The 23,487-nt window shown below is 49.3% G+C and overlaps 1 protein-coding gene across 1 annotated transcript in view; it reads left to right on the top strand.

Annotated features, from left to right (window-relative positions):
• LOC132319035 (hydrocephalus-inducing protein homolog) overlaps positions 1 to 23,487 on the top strand; it is a 148,933-nt gene that overhangs the window by 29,031 nt on the left and 96,415 nt on the right. The window contains exons 7-11 of the mRNA XM_059828440.1: positions 3,995 to 4,196; positions 6,819 to 7,002; positions 16,034 to 16,133; positions 20,628 to 20,746; positions 22,778 to 23,001. Coding sequence (XP_059684423.1) covers positions 3,995 to 4,196; positions 6,819 to 7,002; positions 16,034 to 16,133; positions 20,628 to 20,746; positions 22,778 to 23,001 — 829 coding nt within the window. The remainder of the gene's footprint in view (positions 1 to 3,994; positions 4,197 to 6,818; positions 7,003 to 16,033; positions 16,134 to 20,627; positions 20,747 to 22,777; positions 23,002 to 23,487) is intronic.

A 23,487-nucleotide genomic window follows, 5' to 3' on the forward strand; every position in this document is an offset into this window, starting at 1 on the left:
TTTTTAAACAAGCTGCTCCTAGGGCTGGAGTAAATAACGTGATGATTTAAGAGTCTGAAGGTGGCTCATGAATGCCGCCTTGGAGAAACACTTAAAAATGACTGTCACTGCTCTGCATTTTGCTCTAGTGGTGGCAATTCAAGCGTGGGGGCTGACAGATTGCCTTCCTCAGGCCGGTGGAGACCCAGCACACCTCACAGGTGATGCCATTAGCTTCCCGACAGCGAAAGGGCTCAGAGCAGTGCTCCTGACTCTGATCTAGCGGTAGCTCTGCGGGAGGTGCAGCAAAAAGCATCTGTTGGGGAGGGCTGGCTCCAGCTGTAGGTGACTTCTCTAGCTTCCCAGAGATGGCTTAGCCTGGTGCAGTGGTAATAGCTGTCCTTTGCATGCTGTTTGAAAAACAAGAGTGTGCCGGCAGCGGTGAGGCAGTTGGGTATGATAGTAGCGGGAGCAAAAGAATTATTTATTGCAGATCGATGTGAGGAGTGACAGGGATAAAGGAAGAATCATCTCAGTGAAGGCGAGGTGCAGCAGGGTGCTGTTTTGTTTCTATTCGGTCTAATCAATCTGGCTGCCAGCTTTCTAGTATTTAGAGCGGTGATCAATGAAGGAAAGTACTACTCTTGAATATTAGGAAAGCATTCTTCATAAATGCCAAAATGTGTTTTGAAATCTTGTTCGAGGGTTTGCTCATCCATTCATTGAGCTATACTTTCAGGCTAAACCAAATTTGTCTTTCTATTTAAGAACAATTTGTACTGCTCTGAAAACTATTTCCTCTTGCACCAGGACGATCATGTAGCATTAGAAGAATTCAGAGAGATGTTTTAGCTGTCCTGTAAATTCCCCTTTTTTAACATTTTTTCCTGCAGAATAGGCCCCAGGAAGGATGACCCAATACTAGATTTCTTGATTCAACATATAAAAAGTAATGATGTGCTAAGACACCTGCATCCATAGTCATGCAGATGGATGGTGGAATAAAACAGAGTGGTGTTTCTGCTGTGTCAAAGAGCATCGTCCGGGAGTGCACAACCCAAAGCGTCTGCCCTACTGCTGTGTAAAAAGTCTAGCTTTTAATTTCAAGTTTAGGCCTTGCTTTGTTTGGGTTGCAGAGTGAGCGCTGTGTCCTGCCACCTGTAGGAAATGTATCAAAAGCATGTAAGGAGGAAAGAATTGACAGCCTGTAATACGATTGTGTTGTGTAAATAATGGTAGGGCAGATACATCTAGATTCGGTAAATGTGCTTTCACGGCAGCAAAGCATCCCAGACTACACACCATGGACATTACCCTGTCAAGTGCAATGCCTAGTGCTACATCACTGTTACAGTAGAGAGATTTTTTTTTTTTATAAACTTATGTATTAGACAACCAAGAGTCTTAAATGACATGTCACATCTAATTTGGCACCCCAGACATGAAGTCTGCAGCCGCCCTTGGCCAACCCTGGCAGCTCCGCTCTCTGTGTCAGTTCATCTGCCTGGCAGACAGAGCTGCGGCTTCCTCCTGACTCACCGGCATCTGTGCACGCTCTACTGTACCGAGCCATTTCTGGGTTTATATCTTCAGCACGATGTCAAATACTTCTCCTTGCGGTAGAAGGTGCTCCGGCAAGCCCTCCAGCCTTCAAAAGAGTCCTCGGTGCCTGCAGCCAGGAGTGTAAGGGTGGCTGCGTCCCCAGCTCATCTCCAGAAGAGCAGTCACGGGGGATGCTCAGCAAAGCGTGTAGAAACAGGCAGTGCATATCCTTTCTCCCCCCTGGGCTCTGGAGTTGGCAGTTCTCTGTGCTGGAGGCTTCATTCTCATCTTCATTTAAGAGCTTCTGATGGTTTTATCTCCCGAGAATTTGTCCGGTTGCTCTCTGGATTTAGAGCTGTTAGCCTCTACAGCATCCTATGGCAGTATGTTGCAAAGGAAGGAATATTCCCTGGAAGAGTACTACTACTTCTGTGTAATTTCTGACTACTAACATGATTTCAGGCCCTCAGGTTCCTGTCTTGTGACAAATCCTGACAAATCTTTCCTCATTCACATTTCCCAGGCCATTCATGCTTTTACAAACCTCTCCCATCTATCTCCCATAGGATTGCTAGGTTGAGGAATCCTATTCAGTCTTCATGCAGAAGCTGCTCCATACTTTTAATTGTACTTTCTGCCCTTCTCTATTTAATTTCAAACGCTTCAACTTGGTTTTTGAGATCAGAACTATACCCAATACTTCAAGACCCACGTGGCCATGGGTTTGGACAGTGAGATGATAGTTTTCATGGTGTTTATTTTGTAGTAGTTTGTCTTGATGGTTGTGGAGGATTAGCTTGTGTTTCCAGAAACCGGCGTTGTGCACGCTCGAAGCACTGTGCCTATCTCCCATTTCTTGGGTCCTGGCTCATCTGCTTGCCAATGTATGCCGAGGATTCAGCGCAGGGGAAAGGTAATGCTTATAAAGCATACCTGCCTCTAACTCCTCTGAACTTCAGTTATTTTTATATGCTGAATTGTCCCTTATGGGAGGTGGATTGTCCAGTCCTTGGAAACATTGCTGGTTTTCTCCCGACGTAACTCAGCTCTGGCCACAAATCCCTGCCACTCCAAACTCCCTTAAGAGCAAAGAAATTGAGGCTTACACAGGCATGAAGGCTGAATTCTCCATGTGTGGAGGTGAACGAATGACTGTAAAGATCTGCTATTTTAAGGGTGAGTCTTGCCTCATTCCCCACTCCCAAAGCGAATGTGATTCTGCTGTGTTGCCGGGCTTAGGATTGAAGGAGTCCATCCAGCTCTCCCCTTGTGCTGTTTCATGGCAGCCTTTTAAAGGCAGGTCCATCCCCTGGCTGCCTTGCTGTAAGCCCTGCAGTGAGGAGAAGGCTGTGCCTTTGCAGAGGGATGCCCTCCAGGCCATGGCCGGGTTGCTGCGCTTGTCAGTTGGGGCTGGCTCGGAGGCTTGAAGCACCACTCCCTAGAAATGCCATTTCTGGAGAGCATGTCTGATGTTTGCTGTTTGCATCTCACCTGGGAAACACTCACCCACAACAGGAAGAGTGGGCTTGGTAGTGAAGTTTGAGCTCAGTTGACTCCCAGGAGTTCCTTGGTTGGGAAGAATGAAGGTTTGAAGGCTCTGGGAATGAGGGAGCCTTTGGTGGGAGTCTGTTCTGGAGGGTGCGATGCTGGCAGGTACCCCAGCAAGACTCCGGTCATTAATCAGTTGATGTGCACAGGCAGGGGCTCGCTCCTCTTCAGCTTGGTCTGAGTTGGAAAGCAAAGATGTCGTCACTCTGGTTGTTGAACAGCTTGGGAATATTCAGCGTAGACTTGCGCCCTTGGGCATAGGCAACAGGATCCAGGCTGAAAAAATGGGCTTGCAGGTCTGCAATGGGCGGGTTGGTGTGGGCTGTGCCCCACCAGTCTCGTTTTGACATATCTTCACAAACCCACAGCAAGTGAGGGCACTGCTTCTACGACACAGTGAGGTTGTCTTCTGTGTGTCATCCTGCGGTGGGCTGTCACTTGACTTGTTCCTCTGAACCTCCCTTTTCTGCCCACATGCCCCCAGGCATCTTTGCTTGCCAGCAACAAGGGATCCTCAGGAGAGACCCACCCCTGGTGGTGTGCCTGCAGGAGACCCTGGGCAAGCTGTGACTGTGGTGGGACTCCTCAGACTCACCTGAATGACTTTGCAGAATTCCCTGTGACCTGAGTGGGATGGCAACCCAAAGGGCACCTGGGCACATCTGAAAAATCTCACTGTAAATGCTGTCACGTTGGGGATAAACCTCTACAAACACACCCAGAAATTAAGTGCTTAAGGTGGTGTCCAGGACATCTTTGTGCTGTACACATGTATCTATCAGGATGTGATAAATGTACTGATCCATGGAACTGCTAATACAGCTAAAAGTTGTAACGCTTTCTTCTGTTACCTGTGGTTTGCTCTCTTCCTGGTACTTCTGTCGGCAAGTGAGATGAGCAAAGACTGCCTTTTGCTTTGTTGCAGGTGAAGATGTTCACACAAGCCTTTATGGAGCAGCTGGAGATGTCAACATCAGGCTAGACAGGAACTCCTTGGCAGTTGAGAAGACTTACCTCTCGCTGTCAAACCACGGATCCGTGGTCATCCACAATCAGAGTGAAATCATAGCCCACTTCCAGTGGAAGCCTTTTGCTATGCAGGAAGAGGAGGATCAGCGGAAGCTGAGGTTCGTTTGAAAGATTTGTTTCCATAACATACGCTGCCCAAGGGTAAAACTGACGTGTGGCCTCAAGGGTGTTGGTGCTTTTGAACGGTTTAGGAGAAGTAAACCATCCCCAGTGTCAGGGTATGTGTCACTGAGCTTCAGGGTACTGGAGCTCAGCACTTCCCATTCCAGTTCCACCCATACTCCAGGCGAGGATGATGTTTTACGGAGGAAAGGTTGGTTGCAATGACTAGATAGCAAATTGGTGGTTGGTGGGAGCACAAACCACTGAGGTCCAGACATCCCTGGGCTACAGAGGGTCCATGAGGCTGCGGAAAATGTCAGCACTCGTTACCTGGGACGTAATGTAGCTGCAGATAACATAACTGTTACGATAGTCACTGCAGTTTCTTCCCCTCCAGTTTTGATAAGGTGGCAGGCTCCTTTTCCAGCGATGTGCAGGGTAGGGTGGAAGTTGAGGCCACCCTGCTGTCGGGTCTTAATTGCCTCGCGCTGCCCTGGTTTCCAGCACAAGGAGCTATTTGTGCCCTTCCTTCGAGGCTGGGGAGAGCTTGGAGGTGGAGGGTTCTGCAGGGAAGGTAGGGCAGCACAGGACCTGGAAGTGCATTTGGGCTTCAGTCACCTGTGTCTTCATGGTGGTGAGAGATGGGGCAGGTTCTTCAAAGCGTGTCTGTGCTCAGGCTTTGAAATTCCCATTTCGGGCAGCACACACAGCCCGGGGCGGGGGTGTGAATTGGAAATGACACTTCAAAGCTTGGGTGATTTAGGGAATCCCTGTGTGACTTTTCAGACTTGGATGGATGTGGATATATTGGAGTTAGTCTGAACTGATCAGGAAACTGCCTTAAACTGGAGCGATTTTTAAGGGCTTCTGAGCAAATAAAGTTCAACATAATTAGGTCAGAAATGCCTTGAAGGGCAAAACTAGTTTTCCACTGTTCTCTCTTTTTAAAGACACAGTGTGTGACTTCTGTGCAAGCTCAGTGTGTTGAAAGAAAATCTCGTGACCTTCTCTTGGTACTTCCCTGGCCCATTCCTTTACCATCTCTCCCAGCTGCCTGTCTCAGCCTGGACCCTGAGTGATCCTCTTTCCCCTCAGAAGCATCCAGGTTTCCCCCCAGTCGACTTCAACCTGATCATTTTTATTTTTTTTTTCCAATTACATTTGATCTCTATGCCAGTTTGTGTCTTAAAGTCTGAGCAGGAGGTTTTGTTCTTCCTTACTTGGAAGTCATAGGGATGGTCATAGCTCTAAGGCCGCTGTCCTGGTGTCAGAGAAGCTTTTGAGGTCTTGGAGCAGGGAGGACTTTTTCATGGGAGAAGGCAGGACCCTGCACTGGGATGTGACCCAAAAAGACCTGGATCGTCTCCTTCCTGCAGGACTTTCTGGGATGTAATGGTGGAATTATGGTCCCTTGAGGTTGAGTTGAGGGTTGCTCATCTCAGTGGCTGGAAGCCCCCCGAATGCGCGGCATTGCAGGTCAGCCACGGAGAACCATTTCCATCGCCCTCCACAGGGAGCTAGCCAAAGCAAGTATTTTTGGCTCTGGTGACGGCATTTGCCCGAGGCTCTGTCTGCGTGCAGCTAGTAACATCCATGACTGTATTTCCTTTCTAATTGTGTTTGAATTTAGCTGGGTGATGATCGCTCTCCTGTTTATACCACACTGCCTCGATTTGTTGCATAGGGAGCCTTTCGCTCATCCCCCCCCGTGTTGTCATCTGCTGGTTCCTGATGGCCAGGGGACTGGAGCATGAAGTGGGGACAGGAATATGCCAGCTTGGAAGCAGTGGCTCTGTAGCAGTGCTGCCTTCTCATCTCTTGGTTGCGATCTTGAAACACTAGAATGATTTCTGCTACAACTACCAAGTAAGGGAGAGAGTAACGGTGTCACAGCTCTGGAGAGAAGGCCAAAAAAGGGAAAAAATAAGGTGGTTCAAGGCTTGACTGAAGGGTTTGGATTCAGAGGTGCTGGTCCTGACTTCTTTATGGGGTGATGCTGGGCAAAGTCCCTTCCTTTCCTAGGGCCTCTGTTTGCAAGCATATAAACCCATTAATTTCACCGAGGGGGTGTGATGCCTGAATTCATTAGTTTGCTTGTCAAGTGCTCTGGGCTCCTCTGGAAGGCCGTATAGGGAACAGAGAGCAGAGATTGTTTCCTTATCGTCGCAGGTCCGAAAAGGAAGGGAAAAGAGTGATGCTAGTAACCTGCAGCTGTACCCCAGGTGCTTCTCCCCTTGCTGGTGAAGCCCTGCAACGGGTGCTCCTTCATCTTTATCTGCCTCCCCCCGAGCAGCTCTATGGTGGGAAAAGCCAGTTGAGGTTGGTGGATTCTCCATCAGTTGCGGCAGCGCCTTTGAGCCGGAAGGCTCTCTTGAGGGCTGCTAGCTTTCCAAAACCTCTTCTTAACTTGTGAGTGTGTTGTAAAACTACCTGCCGCGCCAGCGAGCAACAAGTGATCATCTGAGCCATTTGGGACCCCATGGCTCGGGGTCAGCCCCTTGCTGAGCTGCAGCTGTTCCTCCCTGAGTGCGTTGCTGCCCCTGCACTTACCCGGCAGTCTCTGCAAATATGTTGCTTATTGAATTATCTGTTTGGTTTGTCTCTCCCTGTGACCGCAGGCTGTGTCGCAGGCTGCAGAGGCAGGAAGAGGACAAGACGAATTGCATCCTCAAGGAGTGCACGGTGGACCCCGCTCTCCGAGAACGCCTTTCCCTTCTCTCCCGCACCTTCCAGAACCAGAGGGCAAAGGTGCAAGGAGACTCCATGCTTTTCTCAGATGATATCTTCACCGTTGAGCCGATGGTAAGCTGTAGCTGAGAACCTCCCCTCCTCCTCCTCTTCCTCCTCCCTGAATGAGGTCACTTGGCAGATCCCTGCATCAGCTGCCTTGATGTGCCGAGAGAAAACATCAGGTTTCTAGCGAGGCTGGGAGAGCTTGTTACAAAAACCACTTCTGAACTGCGGGCTCCTGACAGGCAGCGAGAGCCTGCCTAAAGCTGAGCTACTGCAAGGGCTATAAATAAGTGCTCTTAGTGTTCAGAGGTATCGGTTATTATACGTAAGGGCACACCTTCACGCATACTGTATGGGGAGTATCAAAGGGTATTAGAGCACTGTCAGTTCACATATTGACCTGAAGAATGAAATGGTCCTCTGTGGAAAGGAGGCCAAATTCAGCCCAAGTTTAATCATGGAAATACCAATCACTTTGTATAACCTGGACTTACACCATGTCGGAATCTCCCATCCAGGGTCATCTGTGAGCCTGGACACAAGACTGGCAGGTTTAAACGGTCTTTTTGAGTTGTATTGTACATAAGTACAGAACATTCTTTGCTTTTCTGTTTCTGCAAGCAAAACCCCATGTCCTTCAATTAACCAGAGCTCTGATTCTGAGTATTTGCATGGTCTGAGACAAAGAATGCTTGCTGCCTGAGCAGTGCAAAATCCGTTCTCATCGTGGAGTAAACCCTAGAATAAACCCAACCTCTTCTTTTTTTTAAAATAGGTGAAAATAATTTCTTGTTTTTTTTCAAGGAAGGGGATTGTGTTCTCTTCTTGGTTGTTCCTAGAGCCCATCTAAGGCTGAAGAGCCAGCAATGTCAGCACAGCTGCGGTTTCACACCACTGTAGCTGGCAGCAGCATGGTGTGACCAAGAGATAGAGTGAGAGCTGTAGGAGTATTGTGGAGGGTGGGAGCTGATCAGCTGAGCATGAAGGGCATCCTGCAGTGCATTAGAGCTGGTTTTGGAGCGTGTCCCAGGGCTCCTGCTTCGTTACAGTTGGCATATGTCTCCAGAACTAGCTCGACCCACCCTTGATGCATTACATATGTTAAGGTGAGGTCCCGAAGTCTGGCTGCCCACAGTACTGCGTGCTGGTACTCCATGTAATGATGTACGGACATGAAGTGTAGCCTGGCCTCAGGTCTTGAGTGGAAACATCTCCTGAATGGCTATGGTGATGTTACACAGTTTGCTCCAGGGCTGAATATAAGTGGGCTACTACATGGGTCTCTCCCCTTCTGCCTTGGCCAGCATTATCAACCTTTTGATTTCCATTATTTCCATTATTTACGGAACAATCAGTTTCACGCTCGGAGTTTTGCTCATGTCTGTCTTCTCCCTCCCGCCTGACATTTGGGTGTCTTTACCTCAAAAGATAGCAAGTATTTTCTCCTTTTTATCAAAGGTAGAATCTACAAATCCACCGCCACTGACTTCCACAACCTTCTCTCCAGTGACAGCCCTGTAACATTTAGCTTGGACAGACACCCTTCCTGCACTGCCGTGTGAACGTGCTGGAGAGCCCCCCCAAAGCTGGGACCTTGCTGCCTCACAGACCTTCTGGCCCAAAGTGGCTGCTCTCTTCTTCCCACCTATCACCTGTGATGTCTGAGAGCACCCTATAAAAATAATCAAACCTTTGTAACAAGTGACTGGAGGAAGCATTTGCTTCCAGAGGTTAGGAAGCTGATGGAGGGACAGCGGTCTGGGAAATGCTTTCTGGGCAGGGTGCCTTTGCAGGGCTTGTGCAGAAGCTTTGCTGTGTAAGTGCACCATTAGCTGCTGTTTTTTCCAGGTGTTGCTATCTGTAGAAGCTGCAGCAGGTGACTTCAGTGTGTATAGGGTTAATTTGCTGGTGAAAATAATAACAAAAAAGAGGAGGCAGTGATTTTGGAATTACCACGTGGCCATGAACATTTTGAGCAGCCGTCCAAGCCTGTGGGAAACAAGCTGTTACGCAACTCTGACTTTCTGAGTGCATCTCGAATTTGGTTTAATTTATTTTTGCAAATACACATGCTATGTCAGCAGAAGCAGCTGTGATAGAAGCCCAGGTGGCTACCAAAGGAGAAGGTCCTTGCTTTTTGCTGCACCCTCCGCAGCACAGCTGAGCTGTAAGTCACATTGCAGACTCGTGGGTGCTGACTCCTTGGAAATGGAAACCAGAGGAAAGGGAGGGCAAGGATTTGTTACTATTGCGCTGACGTTGACAAGTCCTCCCTGTCCTGTGACTGCTTGGTAGTGACTCCTCAGTGCCATGTGTTAGCTCTGAGCTGAGGGAGGTGGTCTTCGAGATGTCCAGGTTATGAAGCTGCTCGTGTTGTTGATCCAGAGGCTGGGCTGGGAGGTAACTGTGTTGTTTGTTCCTGCAAATCTCCACCTCAGCTGGGGGACCAAGCTGGTCCCCATCCAAATGAAAGGTTACTACAGAGCACTTCAGTTTTTGGCAGAAGAGACTGTCTCCAGGGGTTCAGTTATTTATGGGAAGAGGCAGATGTTTGCTTCGGCGCTGCCTTTCTCCTAAATGCCCTGAACTAGCAGGGTGCGCTTTGGGTGGCATTTTGGTACTTCTCTTGCCAGCTCTGTCTTTGGTTTTCTGTCCACTTTGAGCAGCGATTTCCATTCCGTGGCTCGCCTTCCCCCTCTGCAAAAGCAAGTAGGGGATTTGGCAACAGTTGGTCGTCCCCAGCTGTTCAAGACAGGCTTTTTCTTATTCAGGTTGGTGGATATCTAGCGGATTCTCATTATTTAGGGCCTGAGGGGGGGAAAATAAGATCTGCAAGTATTTACGGTTGGGCTCTTGCATAGACATCACTTCTGGAGCTGTGAGTCATGGTGTGTTATCCCCTCCCGTATCACGTTGCTTTACGCTGTAGCAAAGCCAGGGTACGACAGCTGGAGTTTTTGTGCTGTATCACCATACAGCCACTGTCTGTATTTTCTGCCACCTTCCAGTTGCAGCCTGTCTGAGACTGACATGAAGCCAGAAGCGTTGCAATATCCTGTTCCCAGCACTATATGTTTTATTTCTGTCCTGGTTAGCATCCATGGTAGTTTTTCGTGCTCTGACTCAACTGCCATCCTATAGAGAACACGCTAGCCCAGGCAGACCGCTGGCTCCTGAGGCGTCCCGAGGCTCTTAGGCATGTAGCAGCAGCCTGCAAGGGTGGGTAATGAAGCATATCCTTTTAACCAGCAGCTCTTTTCTTCCCTGTGGGGTAGCAGGAATGTGAGGAACCTCTTCAACAGCCTATTTTAATTTCACAGGAGAAATAACTCAGAGTATTTTTCTAGTTTGATAGTCTAAGATGCAGCAGTAATGAAGGGAGAAATGACAGAAATTTCCCAGACTAGTTATGTCTTGAAAGACTTTGTTTTAGCTATGGTATAGTAGAAGAAAGTGTAACTGATTATTTCTTCTTGCTCTCCACCTTTGGAGTCAAACGATCTGGCTTATAGCTTCACTGACAGGAGAGGGAAGCTATCTGTGGATGTACTGCCAAAAGTTTCCGCCCAAATACATTGGATCCTGCCGAATGGCGATTTCGCATCGGGAGCCGAAGAGACTGAATCTATTAACTGCTGGTGCAGGTTTGCTTGGGAGTGGGGATATGAGCGCAAGGCTCCAGTAATGATGCGGCATTAGGATCGTTCCAGAGAGCTGTGCTGATGCATACAGAAGGCTGGGTTTTATTGCTAGTCCGGAGGTTTGTTTCCTCCTGGTGCCTTAGAGGCGTCTCATGTGACTGTGCTTTGGGATCCAGCAGCCCCTCAGATGTATGGAGATGTGTCCCTTGTCAGGATCTTGGTGCATCACTGAATGGCTTCCTGGAGCGTGGCAAGGCATCTTCCCCGGCAAGGGGGGTTTGTCTGTTTAGGTTGTAAAAGAAGACATGACATCGGCACAAAGCTCTAGGCTCCCTCCCGCACTGGTTAATTATACAGTGTACCGAGAGATCCCGGCAGCATTGCAGCCATCACTGTGGTCTTCGCGGTATTGAGCAAATCATCCCACCAGGATCTCGGGCACTCCAAGTAACACCTGCAGGGACTCACTTCCACTCCCTTGCTGTTTGGAGATGTGCACTTGCAGTGTTCTCCCGGGTTCTTGCTGAAGCTGTGGTTTTTGGTGCAGTGGCAGTTCCCCATTTTGATGTTCACTTTGGGCTATCTTGGGCCAGGATCAACTTCCAGAGTCGGATATATGCCCTGCCAGCACTGACCCAGCTCCGGTTCCCCTTCCGACAGCAACGGTGATGCAGGAATGGGAGGAGGCCAGGACAACTAGGGCTTTGTGTCCCGACCAGTGTCTCATATCCCACATGGAGACCAGCAGGCAGCCGGAGCAGATTGCAAAGCCCCGATATCACCCTCCTGCCTTCTGTGCCCACTTGTCCGTAAGCAGAGGGAGCCTTGGACAGCGAGTCCTGGCTGGGGTAGCCAGCTCCCTGCCAGCCTTCATCTGCGAGCTGGTTTCCAAGTACCTTCTGCAAAGATGGAGGTGGGCATGGTTTTCTCCGCAGGAGCTGATCTGAGATGTCCTGCTGGGTGCAAGGCCTGGCACGCAGCGGGAGGCAGGGTATCGCTGCTGGCTCTGCCAGCGTCCGGCTACCTGGTGCCTGTTACAGATGTGTGTGCTACGGGGGGCAGGGGGACGGGGGTTAGGTGGGGGCAAGAGTTGAATGGAGACAGGTCCTATGGTGGAGAGAGAGAGAGAGAGAAAGGCTATTGAAGCGGACTTGGTATTGCACAAGGCAGTTTCGTGGCAAGAGGCAGTGTCCCCTGAGAACAGGCTAAGTGTGGGCGTTGTTGTCCCAAACCAGGTTAATCCAAAGCCGCGAAGACCCGAAGGGATTCCTCTGAGGGGCAGCCCTTGGTATGGAGCTCGGTGCCTGCAGAGAGCCCAGGGCATGTGCAGAGGCTGCTCTCTGGACTATGAAATAGCGTGTAGTCGTGCACTCCTGGGGCTAGTACACCACTGGAGTGGCGTGAGGACTATCAAAGGTTTTTATGTTACTCTGGGGAGGAGGGGTTTCCCCGTTGCCTGCCCTTGACACAAACCTCAGGTGTCCCGGGGTGGTGGAGAACCTGGGCAGTTCAGCTTCTGCACTCAAGGGGATGTAGGCTTTGTAGCCCGAGGCTCCTTGTAGATGATCCAAGTTAGAAATAGAAAGTTTATATAGTGTGAATACTCCCACATCTCTCCTGAACACTTGAGGGCATTCAGGCCTTGAGGATTCAGCCCTTAGTCCTTCTGTATGTTGGAACCTCGGTGGAGCGCCTGGGGCTAACGGTGCTGCCCTGCCAGGGGAGCTCCTGGAAGGTTTCGCTGCCCTGAGAGGAGCATTGGAAGTCCCGCAGTAGCCTGGGTGGACTCTGCGGTGAGTGAAAGCCTTGCTGTGCCTCCATTTTGGTGTGTTGTAAAATGGGGGAGTGAGATTTACTGAATTTTTTTATGAAGTTCTCTTTCTATTCCCTTCTCCCTGCTGTAGTCACAATGTCTCCCTGTGTATATTCACCGCTGCAGTCAGGATTGTCGCCGTGCAAGTCACGTTAGGGGCTCAGGCATGCAGAGTATCTGCCTGTCTGACTGCCAGAGCTTAGCGGGGGAACAGGTAAGTTTGCCATCCTAGTCCTGTTCACCCAAAGCTCAACTGGCAGTGACCAGAGCTGGACAGGTCATGTGGGTGCAGCTCGTAGCAAGGCAGAGCTGTCGTGAGCATCGAGCACAGGCTGCTTCTGAACCGTCTCCCACTCCTGTCCCTGCCTTCTGGCTCTGCACCGCCTTCCTAGGTCCCCCGCCCCGTCAATTCTGTCCCTGTCGCTGCCTCCGTGATATATTGCTGTTACTGTGCTCCAAAACAATGGGGTAAGATCACCGTGTCGGTTATATTTCTGTCACAGATGTGCCGGCATTGGAATTCATCGAATCCCAAAGTCAGCTAAACTCGCTCAGCTAGAAGAGTGCCCGTTGTTAGCAGATACATATTCATCAGGCCGATGGTTCTTTTGAATTCTCTTCCTTTCCTGCTTAGCTTCATTTTTGCTTGTGAATTGTATTAATGGGAGATGTATTGCCTCTGTCAAGCTCTGAGTAATAACCAAACTGGCCTGAAGTGTCTGCAGGGCCTATATATCTGATTGTGGCACATAAAATATACCAGCGAGTACCATCAGCTTGCGATCCAGCAGAAGCCAGCAGCAAAAGAGTACTTTGTCAGATCGTTGACGTGAAAGACTGATACTGCTGCGTTAGGCTCAGAGAAGTTTGTTTCCTGGCCTCGGTGGAGGGAAGGATGCTGTCTGAGTTTCCCAGGAATGATTTGGCTGTATGGAACCTGTTCGTATGAACTCCTGCTTTAGAGCAGCCAGTATCGCACTAAATGGTGACATGGTATAAATCTCACTCTGCTTTTTGAGATAGGTCCCAAAGTCTTGAAAGCAGTAACGCCGTCCCAGCAAATGGGATGCTCGGTTTACGGTAGGCATCGTCCGTCTGACAGCCAGCACAAACTCTAAGCTGCGTGCCCCTGGTAGTCTGGCTGTGCACAGCCCTCGTAAGCCTGCTTGCAGACCTCCAGTCAAATCCTGGCATCAGTTTTCACCCTCAGCCTCTCTGGTTCTGTCCTGTCTCATTCAAACACCTTCTCCCGGCTTTGCTGTCTGGCCCGTGGGGCTCTATGGAGCAAATGGAGACTTCCCCTTGGTGTGATGTGGGTGGTTGTTCTGAAATTGGGCTCTCTTCACTCCCACTCCTTGCTGAAGTCCTCTTTTAGTGCCTGCCTGTGTTTTGGTTTTAAGGCTCAGGATGTGCTATCCTCCCCTGCTTTCTGCCCCTCTCTAAGATGAAGACGTCAAAGATCACCACCGCTTCAGCGTAGCAGCAGCAAGTGTTTGCATAGCTGATGGTGCTGGCAAGGCACTGTTTGCTGTGCAGGAATGAGGGCTCTCTGCAGCTCTCTGGGCAGAGGATCACAGCAGCTGGAGGATCAGACGGTGCCGCTGGGCAGCTCAGCCCATGCAGCACCCTTTAAGGAGAAGCGTAGAACGCCGGTGAGCTGAGATCTGTGTTCAGCTACAGGCGTTGGGCTTGAAGCAAATGCCAGCAGCTGCCTAGTGCATGCCCCCTCCCCAGGGATGCTCTGCCCAGGGCGAGACCACTGAATTCAGTCTGTTGAACACACAGGGAGCTGCTGGGTGATGCGCACTGCCGAGTTACTCAATTCTAATTAGCCAAGCCAGGGAAATCTATCATCCGAGTGGTTTTTCTCAGTGCCTCAGCTTAGGCAAGCTCCAGACGTAGCAGAGCTTCTGTTGTTTGGAGCACCCGGAATGCTTTTATTCCTGCAAATCTGAGATAATTCTGTGGGCGCTCAGTCCACGCGGCATCCCTGTGGGACCCAAAGGCTCTGACACCTGGCACGCTGACTGTGGGTTGCAGGCTGATGTCCCCATCTTGCTTCCTCAAGCAAGCGTGTCGTCATAGAAGGCGGCTTCATCTTCATCCAGTCGCTTGCTGGGGGGAAACACGAAGTACATTTGGTCTGGCAAATGTGTTTGCTCTAGGTTTTGAGAGGAATCCAAGTGACTTTATGCTTTCAGACTTGCCTTTTCTTATTATTGTGGTGGTGATGGGTGGTTGGTGTTCGCAACTGTTCTCTCTGCCTGTTCTTCCCTCTGTTCTGTTGACTCCGAGCAGGCTGTGCATTAGGGAATTATTTGCAGCTGCAGCCCAATAACTCACCATGTCACAGCCCTTTAATTTTTGTGGGGACTGTCCTTTGAGCTATAAGTGCTAAGTCGATGGGAAGTATTATAGTTATTGAATATTTATGCCGCAGGAGCGCCGGAGGCTCCAGTCGGTTCACGGCTGTTCTGGACAAAGTATTGAGGATCCCCAGCAGCAAGCAGAATCAAAGCCTCACTTTGCTGATAGAAAAAGAACTCTGTTCTTTTTGTCTCCTTCTATAACTAAATTTTTCATTCCTTGTAGAGTATTATTACAGCTGTCAGATGTGCTTATATTTATGTCAACAAATGCACGAAGAGCTGCTTGTAATGGTAGGAGTTGAGGGGATGTAAGTGGTGCCTTTGTTTAAAGCAGCTGCAAGAAGTGAGTGAGAGCCTTTACAAACCAGGGATGCCTCCAAAACTGAGCAACAGGGCTCCCTGGGACTGGGCACCAGTGCCAGGACTCTTTGGGGGTGAAGTAGAGCGAGAAGACCCCAAGGAAGCGGCAGACCCTGGCAGAAGCACTGGTGGCATGGCCCAGGCTTCAATCTCTGAGCATGACAAGGGAAAGAACTGTTTGATTTTTGGTTGAAAGAGGTGTGGAGCTATAAGCAAATCCCATCTCTTATTGTTGGAGCCTGTGTTCAGGGAACCAGGAGCGCATGCACCTTGCAGAGGTAATCAGGTCACATCCAACTCTCAATTTCATTCTCAGATCTTTTGTAACCTATGTGCTGGCTGACTGCTGACGGCACGGGGCAGAAGCAGCCATAGACAAGGAGTCTGTTCTTCATTGATCCACAGGTGGGAGGGCTTGTTCTGCTGAGCGCCCCAACTCACCGGAGTACGTTATATATTTAAATACATGTACGGGTGAAGGGGAGAAGAGGCAGAACCTTCATAACTAAGAATGGAAAAATCCATTTGATTTGCTAAATCTCTTCTGATCTGAGCAGAAGTGTTCACATAGCCATAGTGATACAGGGATATACGGGAAGGTCTGCAGGAGAGAGGTCCTTTTTCCGTAGACTGGCTAGCACCTTTGAAGAAATCCTGCTTGATTCGCTGGAGTTTGATTGCCAGTTTGGTTGCTTTGTTGTAGCCCTAATTTAACAAAATGCTTCTACCAGGTGCCAGTAAAGGTAAGGGGCTTAGTTTTTTGCAGCTGCTTCCAAACTCTCTTATAAATTTTGTTGACAAGTGTTGCTTGCTCCTTGCTCCTCACTGATGCTCTAAATATAGGCTACAGGGCTGGGCTTGAAAACAAGACATGTAACGTTGGAAGATAAATGGTTTGCTGTCTGCTTCTGTTTTAGGAGGGGGATGTCTGGCCAAATTCTTCGGCTGAAATCAAGGTGATCTTTAAACCGCGTGAAGCCAGAGTCTATCAACAGACGGTCTACTGTGACATCTCAGGTACAGCTCCTTTCTCCTGCTTCTGTTACCCACGGTGAAGGCGAGGCACAACTAGTCTTCCAGCCCCCTCGGTTCTTGTGTAGTTGCTGGGAAGGGTGGGTGGTCAGCAGGGCAGGGCTGGCACATGCCCGCTGTCCCTGCGGTTTCCAGGTGGTCTCCTATCCGCGGCCAGCCCTCGGGATGTCTGGCTATGAGCTTGGATCACTGATCCCAGACAACCAAAGCAGTGAAGGGATAAGCTTTCATGCCATGGGTTTGCCAGCGTTTCCTCTGCTGTGAGGTGCCTGGGAATGCCAAAGAAGGACACAGCAGAACAGCTTTTGTGGATGAGCACTAAGCCCCTATAGACCGTTTCCTTCCCGGATGAGTCTTTATTACACGGATGCATCATCAGACTCCTGAGGCAGCAGGAGTTGAGTTACAAATGTGCTCCCAGACCCTGGATCACCTCCCGCTCCTCCGATGCTGCCAGACCTCAGGTGACTGAGCCCTGCTGAGCACGGGGTGTCTGCGAAAGGACCGCTTCTGGCCAGCCTGTGCTTCTCTCCCTGCGTGGGAATTGTCACCTCGTGGCTCGGAGTCTATGGTGCATACGGGTAGCGTTGCACAGGCCTTGCTGTACTCAGCAGAGTGAATGCCTTCCCTGGAAATTGGAGTCCGAGCAGTCTGCCAGACAAGCTTTCTGCTCATCCTGTCTTACAGAAGTGCTGTCAGGTCTTCTTCTGGGAGCAGTTATTGTTGACCCACCCGAGTTATACCATCTTTGCCCTTCAGAGGTGATCCCTTTGCTGTGCTAGCACGGGGCAGGGAATGCTTGCAGCAGGCTGCGTGGTTCAGGTTACCTTGTCCTTCCTTTGTGTCTCTGCACGGTGCTGCTTAAGGTGTTTTTTGAGTGGGACATGGCTGTCAGATTTCCCTCCAGGGAACATGATGGTTTTCCCCATGGAAGAGGTGCGAGAGCCGTGGCCCTCCAGCACCCAGGCTCCTGTTTTGGAGGGTGCTGAAATCACTAACCCAGCTGCTTTGTTGCTTTCCTTACCGCTCCAAGCTGACAGACACAAATGTCATGAAACAGCTTTTTATTTATACAGTAATTGCGCAGGGTTTACTTGGCAAATGCCACCTACAGTAATTACAGAGGGCTTGTGTTAGCAAACTGTCTTCCTGCCCACCAGCTGCAGTTGTTAGAGCTGTGGAAGGCAAGGATTGATTTAAGAAGTTGCTCCCAAGGGATTCCTTGCTCAGTGCTATGCTCATAGCTCTGGGATTCTTGCTGTGGTGATGGGGGGCTGTCTATCACTTTGCTGCAGGGATCTCCAGGGGTTGTGCCAGGAGAGCTTTTTCGTTGCAGAGAAATGGGAAAACTACTTGCATGCAAGCCTTGAGCTGGTCTGGGAGTTACAGGAGACGGAGCTGGGCAAATGATCTGTATTTAGAAAGAGGATCCTGCTTTTGAAAGACCCTGACGGGCCCTCCGGAGAGCTTAACTCTTCCACTGGCTCCTTGGAAAAGGATGTCGAGGAGGTCATTTAAATGATGCCCCTACTCCCCATCCGTGACAAAACAGAGCTGCTCCACTGTGTCGTCAGGATGGAAGCTGTGCCAGAGTCAAGGTCCCTGGGTGCGAAAAGACTTTAAAGAGGAAAACAACGATCTTTAACTAGGGAGTCAATTAACCTTGCTTCTTGGTTCCTCTGAGAAGCATGACTGCCTTCCTCGTACATCGGCGTGCCAGTCACACATCCCTTTGGAGCGTGCTGTGCAGATGGCGTGCCTGCCCCTCGCGGGGAATATTTGGAAGCTTTGCCCCAGTGCAGCGCTGTGAATTGTGCAGCTGGATCTCATGCCCCACTGGAAAGGGGCTTTGCTGGCCTCCACTTTTTTTGCAGGTGCCTCCATAAATTGCTTAGCAGATGCTTCTGGATCAGGGGATTTACAGAACTAATCAGCACTGGGCAACTTGCAAAGCTGGCAGTTAAGAAGTGGTTTGAAATGTGCTCTTGGCAAATATTTAAGCTCAAAATGAACTTCCTTAGTTATTCATGCAAATAAAGCTGGAGCTCGTGAGTGCTGGAAGGAAGCATATGGTGGGGGGCTGAGACACCTAAAATTCATTTTTAGGTTTGTCTGCACACAGAACTGTGTTAGGTTGCAGCTTGCAAAACCCCTTTCTGAGCCACTCTTGCAGGGAGAAGCAAAATCCCAAATGACAATCACTCCCTTACCTTGTGAGAGATCTGTCCTGCATCATGTGAACCTGTTTATTGCCGTGGTCAGATGAGAATCGTGTTCAAAACCAGTCACAAAACACGGGGACGTTCTGTGAACAAGAAACTGAGTGTCAGAAAGCAGCAGAAGTTAAGGACTTTGGCAACCAAGTGCTGTGCTGTTGGGCCACCTACGCCCCTCTTGATTTGAAAGCAAGGCAGCAGTGCCAAATTGTACACCCTGCATGACGTGCCAAGGTATTATTCCTCCTGAGATCCAAATTCTCGTACCAGGTGTGGATTTGGGATTGAGGATGAGGAGGCTGTAGCTCCTCCATGCCCTTGGTCTGCGTGCTCTGGGACACGTTATGGTGGGAGCATCACAGGGCCACAGGCCAGCTGTACCCAGGCCTTGGGCAAAGGCTGGATGCTCCTGAAAGCCCCAGCTGCTAGCAAAGAGGAGGATGTACTCTCGTCTTTCTTCCTCTCAGCTCTCCTGAATGCTGCCTGTAGTTTAGTTTGCTGCTCCTCCTTTGGGAAAAGCCCACTCTGAGGTTCACCTGGACGGAGGAAGAGCAAGATTTCAGGGATTTCCTAGAGTTTCAAGTTCAGCGTAGGGGTAGAAGAAAGGATGGTTTCCCTGGACCTTCAGGAGAGGATGAGGACCTACTGCAGAAGGGGAAGAACTGCCACTGATTTTTCCATCACAGTGGCCATGGGACGTGTGTCTCAGCAAGGTCATGGACGAAAGCTTGTCACTTGTCAATCTTTGCCATTTCCCAAGAGGTTTCATGGCTTAGACCTAGAGTTTTTAAAATGAAGCCACACGTGATGCAAGATGGAGAATTCTTTTGACAGTGAGCACCCAATACTGCCTCTTTTACGGTGTCTGAGAAATAGAAATACAGAGCCCTCTGTTAGCGCCGGAGCTGTGGAACATAACTCTTATCATTGGCGTCAGCTGGGCTTTGGCTGGATGCACGCTAAAAATGTTGAACTGAACAAAAGATCCCTAGCTCTTCCTTTCTGGCTTTGGACATTATCAAACATCCTCATCCCATGGTTGCGAGATCAAAAAGTCAGTAATTGTTGAAAAGGCTGTTCCAGGAGGGTTTTTTCAAGTTGTGATCTAGTTGCTGTGTTGCCACACCTGGGCTGCTCTTTCCAATAAAAAGTCAGTTTGGATGTTCTCGAATAGCTCTGCAGAAGACTTTTTTTCTAAAAGCAACCTTCAATCCCTACTCTTTACTAAGCAGTGAGCAGGGGAACTTGAAGGCAAGAGGAATATTTTTGCACAAAAGCTACAGTGAGGGTTGTACACAACTTCTGGGGCACTCTCTTCCTCCTTGTGCTACTCGCTTTCCATGCAGAGTAGAATGGGAAGGCAGGGAGACCCAACCTGAAATTCCAGCTAGGATTCAGGCACTTTGGGCTGCTCCGGTGGTTCAGAAGAGCCTTCAGACTGGAAGACCCTGCACTTTGTCGGCTTAGCAGACTTATGGATGAGAACGAGCATCTTGGAGTTTAGCTATGAGCCTTGCGGTCTCAGTTACCTTTGCAGCAAGGGATGTGTGTATTCGCGGTATGTTTATGGCTTATTTCATCTCAGTAGTGAGGAGGTTGGTTTTCCATAACTGCTCAGCGTGCTTCAGCTAAGGTGTCTTTACGAAGCTGAGCTCTGGTATCGTGGTGGGAATAGGTGAGTGCTTCTCTTCTCTGGAGATCATAAAGCCCTGTGTTATTCAGGCGCTGCTGCAGGAGGTGAGACTTGGGGTCACTCCCAGGTATGGAGCTGTATGTTGGGCACAGGCGGTGGCTGAGATGCTCTGCTTGCTCGAGGCAGCACTCGGATGTGCGTATGGCCCTTAGCAGGGAGCTTCGCCTTGCTTGGGCTCGTACTTCTCGGCTCTTGTGCTGTCATCTCCAGTATAGATGGTGTATTTTTATCTTCAGTTCTGTTTCGTGAGCTTTGTGCCTTCACTGAATGGATTTCAGAGCTCGTCTAAGTGCGTGGGGAAGAAATTCAGAGATCATGTTTTAAACTCAGCATCGCTTTTTCAGGGTGCAAATTGTTCGCTAAATTAGAAACTGATCCAAGGGGTTGGTGCGCAATTAGAAACCAGCCCAAGGGCATATCTCCTGAGGGCCGAGAAGGGTCCTGTATCCTCTCGTAGAGCATCTAGAGCAGGTCCCATCCATCCCGGAGTCAGGGACTAGCATTGAGGCAGGCTGGAAAATCCAGGACAACAGAGGGAATTACTGTACTGAAACGGCAATCTCTCCCCAGGCCGAGAGACCAGGCTGCCCCTGCGCATCAAGGGGGAAGGCATAGGGCCCCGGCTCCACTTCAACTTTGACCAGCTGGACATCGGGAAGGTTTTCGTTGGATCGGCCCACAGCTATGAGGTGAGCAGGAGGGGTTCGCAGGGGTTGGGCTGGATCCTCACGGCTCCCGGGGCAACGCTGAGCCTCGTGGACCTGGGGGATTCCTGGCAACTCAGGCAGTTGTGAGCAGGGAATATTTGACATAATAGCCAAATGTGGGGGGTTTCACACAATCTGGATACTTTTGATGGGGTCTGAAAGGTATATATGTTTAGGAAGCCCTAATGCCTGCTTTTTGGCAACCTCCATTTGAGGTCAGCTGGGAGACTTCATGCAAAAAAGCCCCTTGACCCAGGCACCGCTGGGTCAAAAAGATAAGTATCCAGAGGCTTTTGTTTCAGCCCTAGATGCAAAGCATCTTTGTACTCTGGCTCTTAAAAAGCAGCTGGAACAAAGTTACTGTGTTTGAACTCAAGTCCCTTGCGAAGAGTTTTCAGTTAAGTGCATCCTACCGATTCCTGGGAGTCGGAGGGAAGCCGTGCAGCCTCCTGGCTCCGAGCTGTCCCCAGCAAAGAAACTGGGAGTGCTTCCCCTCGCCGACCAGTGCCTCACCACACTTCAGACTTGGTGCATCTCTGGCACTATAAAGAGCAAAGCATTTCTGGAAATAAAGCAAAGCACTTTCTATATATTTGCCTCCCCCCAATGGTGTCAAGTCTTCCGCAAAAAAAAAATGCGCAAGCGAAAGAGGTAGAAAATGAGGCAATACATCATGCCAGACACTTTCAAAATCTTGACTATGGCAGGGAAGGACACATTAAGTTGTTTTCTTACCAAAATTCTGTGCTCTCTGTGCATTTTTAATGCTGCTACTTTATTGATTCTCTCTCTATCAATTTCTTATTTTCATTACTTGAGAAAATGTGGATAAGTAGATGATGCTGTTAGTGCTTTCCTAAGCAGCTAGACTGGAGGTAAACCCCAGCTCAGCGTAGGATCCCTAAGTGCAATTTGTAACGAAGGTGTAAAACACATGAGAGGAGAGAGTAGTTTTCAAGTTACCATTGTGGAGTTTGAATACATGCATATTTTCAAGAGCAGCTGCAAAATTGAAAGACAAGGGATGTTTCTATGCTTCTGTCTCAGTTTTTCTGACAGGTTTTGCAAGGAGAAAAATTAGGGAAAAGAAATTGAAAGCAGATAGCTAAGTCCATGGAAATGGCAGGATTTCACCCTGCAGCAATCAGAAACTCTACAGCTTTGCTTTGGGTAGGTTTGTAGGTGACTGACAGCATGCTGGTACTCACAGGCAGATGCGGGCGTTTCTTGCCCAACACGAAAAGAGCTGAATCTCAACAAACGCTGTGGGATTGTGTCACTTGTTAGAGGCAGTAGTTCGAGTATTCAACAAAATACAGCTTGATTCTAAATTTGCAGTTTATTCTAATAATGGTAAAATCTTAGGTGGTGGCTGTGAATATTTAGGAAAGAGAAATTCTTTGGAATAGATGGAGCTGCTATGCACCTCACGCTCATCCTTTCCTGACATGTCTGTTTGAGCAAAGATTAAGAAAGTATCGCATTAAAGAAAAAATAAAAGAAACCTAAATTGAACCCTAAATTCTCTGCTGTAGCAGAGTTGGGGAGCACTTAGTTGGTTATAGTGCTGGTCTGAGGTGTCTTCTACATGCAATAAACTTGCTGGCTGCAATGGAAGCTGAACGTGTTCTGCCCTTGGCAGGACCGGGCTCATCTGGAGCAGCAGCAGTTGTGTGATGATCCGCTAGTAATGCTGCAACCGCCCTTCGCTGCTCTTAGGGATGGGTCTGAATCAACTTGGTGATGCTGAGCACTGCAAGTCAAAGTGGACTGCTCTGTGTCAGTGGAATAAACGCAGCGTGACTCTGTTTAGATGAAGTTATCACTGCGTTGCATGAAAAAAACCAAAGGCAGAACTTGTCCTGTTGCATTTTCTTTGGCTTCTGGCAAGCAGCAGCACATGGCATCTTCTGCCTTTTACAGATGTTAATTGTTTAACGGGAAAACAAATCAGCCTTGTCTAAGAAAGGAAGATTCCTTATGTATTTCCATTTTGCTTTCTTGCTGCTGCAGGCGGTCCTGTTTAACAGAGGAGCCATCGATGCTTCCTTCAACTTGGTCCCTCCAGCTACAGCTCTGGGCTCCTGCTTCACCTTTCTCCCCCAGGAGGGCACCATTTTGCCGGATGGGCTGCAGGTCATCCAGATCTCCTTCAGTTCCACCATCCTGGGGCCGTTCACTGAAGAGTTCAGTTTCAGTGTGAATGGATCCCCTGAGCCTGTGACCTTGACTATCAGGTGAGGAGGGTTATAGGAGTTTGGTGGGCACATCTGTAGCTCTCTCTGGGTAATCAGCTCCCCCCTACCTCATTTTATGATGGAGCAGAGAAAAAAGGGGTTGTCTAAGGTCTTAGTCTTGGCTCAGATCCTAGCACCTAGCACCTAGCACTAAGAGCCAAGGCTTTTTCACCTTGACTCCAGTTTGAACCTTGCAATTGCAGCAGCCAGGAAAGTGTAATTGTCCACGAGAGGAACTCATAGAATGGTTTGGGTTGGAAGGGACCTTTTAAAGCTCATCTAGTCCAATCCCTCTGCAGGGAGCAGGGACATCTTCAACTAGATCAGGCTGCTCAGAGCCCCCTCCAACCTCACCTGGAATGTTTCCAGGGATGGGGCATCTACCACCTCTCTGGGCAACCTGTGCCAGTGTTTCACCATGCTCATTGTAAAAAAGTTCTTCCTTCTATCGAGTCTGAATCTGCCCTCTTTTAGTTTAAGACCATT

This window comes from Gavia stellata, chromosome 23, assembly GCF_030936135.1.
Source record: "Gavia stellata isolate bGavSte3 chromosome 23, bGavSte3.hap2, whole genome shotgun sequence".
In the NCBI taxonomy this organism is placed as follows: domain Eukaryota; kingdom Metazoa; phylum Chordata; class Aves; order Gaviiformes; family Gaviidae; genus Gavia; species Gavia stellata.